General features: G+C 39.1%; 1 protein-coding gene across 1 annotated transcript; it reads right to left on the bottom strand.

The window, feature by feature from the left end:
• Positions 1 to 5,365: 5,365 nt before the first annotated feature.
• On the bottom strand, positions 5,366 to 6,683 carry c8h15orf61 (chromosome 8 C15orf61 homolog). The gene is made up of 2 exons (XM_073472393.1): positions 6,026 to 6,683; positions 5,366 to 5,919 (listed from the first exon to the last, which is right to left on the bottom strand). The coding sequence occupies exons 1-2, from the start codon at positions 6,366 to 6,368 to the stop codon at positions 5,792 to 5,794; spliced, it is 471 nt and encodes a 156-aa protein (XP_073328494.1). The 5' UTR covers positions 6,369 to 6,683; the 3' UTR covers positions 5,366 to 5,791.
• Positions 6,684 to 7,488: the final 805 nt, after the last annotated feature.

Here is a 7,488-nt window from a genome sequence, read left to right as displayed (position 1 = left end):
TTTCTCGTGAACTGAACGATAAAAGATATACGCAACGTGACAAATTACATCAATCAAACAAAAGCATGCATTGTGCCCTTTTTCAGATCCACTGATGCTGCTTGTTTAAGCTACAAAGACATTAGGCTGTTCGTCGGCGAAATAAAAAAGGCATAAGCAAATAAATAAATATTTCTGAATATTTCAATTTTGACTTCGGAAAAACAGATCAAGCAGAGCCTGTGGCTAGAGGAGCCTGACTGCATGCTGGTGGGGGGTAAAAGACAGCCCGGGGGGGTGTGGAGGGCGTCTGTTTTTTAATGAGCTGAAACTTTAAATACTGCATAATATATAATAAAAATGGATAGTTCATTTAACTCTCCCGATAAGTCGTGGAAAAACTATTAAAATTCATTACTCTCTTAATGTCAACAGAGTAAGCATTAAGTATGAATGAAGTGAACATGACACCACATCATCGAAAGGAAAAGAAATACAAAACAATCATCAAATGAAAGAAAAACAGGATTTGCGCGTAAAGTTAAGTGCACAAGCTTTAGGGCATCGACTAAACACAGCAAAAGCAATGAAAATGATATATTAAACTATAGAAATCCAGATCCACTCAAAGAATAAAAATAGCACGTTTGTCATAAAGTAGAATATAAAGAATCTTTATAAAATTGTCCAGATTGTATTTACAGTCAGCTGGGAGTGGTCTTAAACCAGAAAAGGCAGGATAGATGACTGACAGACATTTCAGCCACCCACTGACAGTAGCTTTGGCAACACTGATTGGCACAGCAGGCGTAGAGTTTCAATACTTCCCCTTCCCCCTACACACTCACACGCATATACAACACGTCATAAAGATAAAGAAGGAAGGGGGGATGTAAAGAAAAGAATTATGGTGCCCCTTGTCATCCCTAGGGTGGAGATATACACCATAATAGATTTTTAATGGCTTCCCCCCCTCCAAAAGAAAAAGAAAAAGTAGTGATTTAAGTGTCGATGACAAGAGGTCAGCGCTTATTAACTACTGAGAAAAATCTGTTAAAGGTACGCTCCGTACTTTTTTTTTGGGAAGAAATCTTAATCAAGAGAAAAATCTTCATTAATTGATTTTCATACTTAAACAAGCTAAATAATCTGTTTCTCATGACTGAATAAGCTGAATAAAGATACTGACCTTAAACACAACACATTTTCATATTATTTTACTTTGTTTATATTAGCTGGACCCTGCCACCTTTCTAGCTTCAAACATTTTTTCTGGGGACCTTATTTTCCTCTGCGTAAGGCTTATTTATTCAGTTAGGGAAAACATTTATATTTATTTGTTTGTATTATTCCCTTGTCAATACTATAAATATTTCCTTTCTGAGTTTCTGAAGAGATTTTATCGTGGATCGTGACACCACAATAAGTTGATAATTGTGAATATCCGCACATGAATGACTTGAAAAAGCTGTCTAGCTCACTGACATAAAGCCCTTTTTTGGTTCCCTGATTTATTTTGAATTGCCTAAGACTGTCACCATGGCTGAAGACATGGCTTGCAAATTGTATCCCCAACAAAAACAGGTTAAATAGGATGTGTGTAAATACTACAGACTCCAAACTAAAGAACAACAGGGAGATGAGGTCACCATTATTTATTTATCCTTTATTTGTGCAGGAGGACCTCGTGTTTTATGATCACGTATTTAAAGCTACTACAAGGACTTTTTAACTGGTTATGAAACAGTCTCAATTTAATAGTGACGCCTGTATATGACCTACATGAGCAAATGAGACCATCAGTGAGAAGATTAACTATTTCTATTTTGCTTTTCTTAACGCCGGCCACCAGGTCTGCGTGCAGACTGGAAGAGCCTGTTTTTACATTTTCCCCGGCACACTTACAGTGAGTAGTATGTTTGTCAGTTAAAAAGAAGCAGGAGGAGATTTATGTTTTGTGGTTTTGACGGTGGAAACACTACCACTTACCACTTTTGACCAGAGGGGCCTCCAAAATCAATAAAATATCGAAGTTACTTGTAGAAGCTTTATGGTTCTTTGTTTGTTTGTCACTAAAAAAAAAGATGCGTGTCCTTTCTCTGATGCAATAAAAACATTTTCCCAATAAAATGTTAAGAATATTTAGATGCTCTGGATAATATTGTGAATAGAAATAATGTTGGGCAGAATCACGATATGAAATTTTCATATCGTCCCATGTCTACTGTTAAAAGGAACAAAACAGTATTTCTGATATGTCTCACTCTTACTTACTCTGATCAAAATGTGCATATATCTGCAGCTGGAGATAAAAAAAAAATAATGAGCTTCATGTTTCAGCCTTCACATTATAATTCAAGAAGTGCCATTTCACGGTGAATATTGTGACAATGTTGGCTGACACCTCTACATTAAGATGTAATTCCAGTTTGATCCTTAAAGTGATCTGAGTGATGGCTCTGGTACCCCGCTGCTCGTGGAGAAAGCTCGGAGACGGTGCTGGTGGCCGATCCAGAGGCTTAATAATGATAACCTCGCCGGTGTTAGCTGCAGGGGTTGTTCGCACAATAATTGTTTCTGCCAAGCCATATATCTATATGACAGAGAAAAAACTGGTGTGACTTTACCTCCTAAATAATTGATTGAAAAATCGGCTGCATCAACTATTTCAAGGAGATGAACTTGGTTTGTACAGGTTTTTTTTGCACTGAGAACTTATTAGCTAATTAGAAGATAATTACAAGTCTCTGCAAGTTGATTAGCAATTTCACTGTTGAACATTGACAATTTACAGCAACACTACACTCAATTTCAGCACTTGTTTTGCTTTACTTACCTAAATTCTAAACAGCACAAGTATTTAAAGATTTCACCTTGACAAAACTTATTACCAGCTTCAGCATGCAATTAAACTTGCCAAACAGGCATTCATTCTTTGTTCATTACCACATTAGAAGTGTGTTGGGTAATTTAGACTCTTCAATACAGGACAAGACTACCGCACCTATTAAAAGGCATCAATCGTGCACCAAATGCTGATATATTTTGTTAATTTACTGCAGCTCATTTGCAGTACAGCTACTCGAGACCTGCACTGGCGGTGACTGAGGTGATGTGTAATGCTAAGCCTCTGCCCGAGCTGGATGGGGTGCCCTCCCCTGCAGTTTAGAGTGACTCAAAGGTGAAGCCCTGAAAATGAATACAATGTACTCACACGCTCCACAGTTTAGATTTCACTGACTCGCATCATCCTGTAATAGCCACACACAAAGCTGCAGTCAGTCGCAGCCCCGTGCAATTGTGCACGGCTGTACGGCGGTATCAATGCAGCCCGTGGGTCAAAGGGTCAATGAGTAATTAAGACATGGTTGCCTGAGCATTCCCCATGCACACTTTCAGTCCTGATGAAAGGTTGGGGATGAAAGGAGGGGGATTTAAGTGCAGCCTGATACTATGGATCAGATTTCCATAAGTGTGTCTAAATGTTCCTTGTTCAAGGCAATTAGCATGATTAACAGGTAGTGTGGTGTCAGCACACTGTTTAGGAGGGTTTGGCACGTGGATTCTGCAACAGGTTGAGAACTTTTGCACATGACAAAGGCTACACTTCTTAAATGAAAAGCTTATTGACGACAGTATTATTTTAAATGTGGTTAAAGGTTTGTGTAAATTACTCGTTAAATATCAATTTAATATCTCATAGCATGCTTGCTTCAGTAAAAGCAATTTTCTCTTAATTAAAGCAACAAAGCTGCTGCTAATGTAGTTGTTGTTTGGGCCTACAAAACACTTTTTGATAGTCTTTAATTCCAACTACCCAGTTAAATGTTCTTACGTAGGACGAGGCTTTACAAAACAGGCTGCACATCATGAACAGCATGTAGGCCGATATCGTGGCCCGCAAGTGCAAAGAAGGTCAAAAGGTGCATTGATTTACATGTACAACAAGAAATTATTCGTTCGCTTTCATTGTTGCCAAAAATGAAGAGGCCAAGGCCAGAAAATTGAGGTCGCTGATAAATGCTATTAGTAGGAGATGCTGAGGGGTGAAGAAATCAATATGGCAGTTTGTCAACCTGCCTCTCAGTGGGAGCAGGACTCTGTAGCCGAGGTAAGTGTGCCCTGTCAGCAAAGCACATTACCAGAAATCAAAGGCCGGAGAGGGCCTGAAGGAAGGGATGTAGATGTCTCTATACAAAGGCCACACTTTGGTAATTAAAACCTATTTTATCAGACCTGTCTTGTCACTGGTTTTTCTCTAACACTATTGACTATCTGTTGCATGGAGAGTGATCACTAATTTACTTTTAAATAAATGAGCCAAGGTTATTTAAATTCCTGCATTTGTCACACGAAATGAAGCAAAAGACATGGTAGCATCACATAAATTATCCCACTCGGTATCAGTTACATGAATTATTTATATTTTCTAATACTTGGGCATTGAAGACAAGGTTGTCTGTCTTATGTCTCATCACATCCTTTCAAGAGTTCATCTTAAGGAGCTGGCTGGCCCTTATGACCCACACAGATGTTAAAGAAGTAAGTCACTGCTGGAAAAATGCCCTTGCATAAAACTGGGCTGTCTATGCAGTAGAAAAAGTAAAACCTGACCAACAGACCAAAGATCTGTGTATCTGTGTATATATTGTAACAGATTAAAATGTTTTTTTTTGAAAACATTTTAGGTGAGAAATAGACAATGAACAGGATTGTGGTTCGTATCTGATCAGCACTGACTTGTTGAGTTTTTTCAGCCTCCATTTTCACAATAGAGAAAGGTCCGGTTAATGATCTCTCTCTCTTGCAGCTAAACAGTATGCTAAAATATGTTTCTGAAAACATTTTAGGAGAGAAATAGGAAGTGTAGTTACAGAATCTCTGTCTAGGTGTCAGCACTGCTGGTTTAATACAGTTAAATCAGATATTGGTGAGACGCCCGACTCAATCTGACTATACTCTTTGTTGACATCACTGAAACAGTTAACTTCACTGGAAATGTAATAATCATAAATCAACCCAAGTATTGTTTTCTGCACTGTGTCCTTCAAAACCAAAAAGTTTTCATGTTGGCCAAGAACGACAACATATACACCAGTACCGACATATCTGTGATAGGCCACTATCGGCTGATAATATTGTCCAGCCGATATATCAGTTGGGCTCTAGTCTGTAGATGATACAACAGCCCTTAAATCCAAAAAATGACAAGTTTTGCGTCATTTGAAGGATTTTTGCAGGCAAAAGAGAAGAGGGCACAATGGAGAGAAGTTAATCATTGTTCATTTATATATACTTCTAACATTGTAGCAAAACAAAACAAAACAAAATCTGCAAAATTACTGTTTAAGTCCATGTGGCATGAACACCATATAACCCGTTGCAGTGTGATTTCGTATACTTTAATATTTCTTGCAAAAATATACTTTCACATGGTATTTGCTTTGAAGACATATGCACTGGAGGCTGACGCGACGTTCAAAGACACCGCTGTGAAGACATCCAGGAAGGGCGCAGTGTCAAATAGTCTTTGAGAAATCCAAAACTTTCCATGAAATTTTAATGGAAAGTTAGCTTTCTGAGTAAACACAGTCAGTATTGTGTGTCAGTGTAATAACATGCATAAATGACTCCACCACTGCAACTTTTAAATCTTAAATAATTAAACACAAAGGAACCTAGTGTGCAGTCAGACAATAGGAGCACTAATTACACAGGATTGCACTTTTGCCAAGAGGTCCACCTCAGGAGCTGCTGCAAATACAGCAGGGTGACAGCTTAAAAACATTCAAAACAGTGTTTTTGTCATGGTTTAATACTGTGCGCCTTCGTCTTCTTTGTAGGCGAAATAGACTGTGACGGGTCCAACACTGGTCTGCACTGTTTCTGCAGCCCCCACCACCATCCAGCAACCGATGCCATAAGCCAAACAAGGGATGCCTGCAATAAGAGGACACAGTGATTATGTGATGTCTGCAGGGTTTAAAAATTATATATTTATCTGTGTCTGAGAGGAATTATAGAGCATTTAAATGCATTTACTGACCCAGATTAATAACTTTCAGCATGGAGAAAAACTTGTCCTCAAAGTCCAGGTTCTGTGGAGGAGCTTTGCTGCAGTGATACTTTATAAAGGGGAAGCAGCCTGTTCTCAGTATTTGGTAGTTGGACCCCTGCACCCTCCAGTTAAAGTTGGACAGTCCAAACTGGTCATTGTGGACGGAGCTGTAGCGGACACAGTAGGATGTCCACGGTGGGAGTTTACGCTGCAGCAGGTGGCAGGTCAGCACCTCAGAGGCAGCTGGCCGCGGGGCTGTCCGGCCAAATGTGCTCGGAAACAGGGCGACCTTTACAAAGATGCTGTGCATCTTCCTCAAAAACTCCTTCATGACTTAAGCAAAAAAGCAGACTGCTGCTGTTTGTATTTTCTCATCTGGGCCGCATGTAAGTTACTCACAGACAGAGCTCTGCCTGGGTGAGAGTTAAAACATGCTACACGTCCTTCAAAGCAGAGAAATGCTGCACACAGGACAGTTTACATGAGGAGCTATCGTCAGCTAATGTTAGCAAACATCACCATAACACTTCCTGTTTATTGAGCTAAAGATATTCGACACACACACGTTGAACACGCTCATAAAATTAGTCTTAACCAGCTGAGACCTGTGAGAAGTGCAGCTCTGTGTGGGCTTACGTGCTGTGGAGTTTGCTCTGACCTGGTGCTCCTGCTAAAGAAGTCCGATCGGAAACGCAGCAGCGCCGCGCAGTGTGTTCCCCTTCTACAGAATGAGCGACTACCAGCCTGTCTTCATTTATTTTTATATATTCACATTGACCACCTCGTAAAACAACAGATGTTTTAATCCAAGTTAGCTTCTGTCGTTAATACATTTAGAAATGATTTACAAGTCGCTTCACTGTGTGTGAATGTAATTACAATAACATTAGTTAATAGGGATATTGTGATATTTTAGTTTCACTTGATTGTTTATTCTGTGACATATCTGAATTTTAATTTTGTGTTTTGTGAATATGTTTGGTCCCCAAAAATAATGCAACACATTTAATTTGACTTTTTTTTATAGCATATCCATGCACATGTATATATGCATGTATATCCCAATATCCCTAACTAATTTTGAGTAGTGTATGACCTTCTGAAAATATTCCTCTTTTCCATGTTGTTGTTAGAGATTTCCATCTGCTTTTTATATTAGCATATTTATCAAGATAGCTCAGACACCAGAACCCTTGCTACAAACACGCTTTGCAACTTTTCCCACCACTGATCTGGTGGTAATAAATGTTTTTGTTTGGTTCCTGACCACATGAACACCACCAGCACATCCTGCTTTAAGTACAAACCAGATCCACTCAAAAACATTGTAGCATTTGCTGAAACACTGCCAATCAACATTTAGTGGTCTATTATAGGCTAGATCAGCACCATGGACAGCAGTCCACAACAGCCAGACAAACTTTCTTCATTTCAGCCTATATGTTTTGTCA

This window comes from Pagrus major, chromosome 8, assembly GCF_040436345.1.
Source record: "Pagrus major chromosome 8, Pma_NU_1.0".
NCBI classification, from domain to species: domain Eukaryota; kingdom Metazoa; phylum Chordata; class Actinopteri; order Spariformes; family Sparidae; genus Pagrus; species Pagrus major.
The sequence above is the reverse complement of the archived record's forward strand: the minus strand, read 5'-3'. Positions and strand labels throughout refer to the sequence as shown.

Bases quoted from the DNA above. Each gene is read 5' to 3' on its own strand.
- c8h15orf61 (XM_073472393.1), bottom strand. From the start codon at position 6,368: ATGAAGGAGTTTTTGAGGAAGATGCACAGCATCTTTGTAAAGGTCGCC. The intron at 5,920-6,025 runs GTCAGTAAATGC...CTCTTATTGCAG, and splicing joins GCTGAAAGTTATTAATCTGG to GCATCCCTTGTTTGGCTTAT.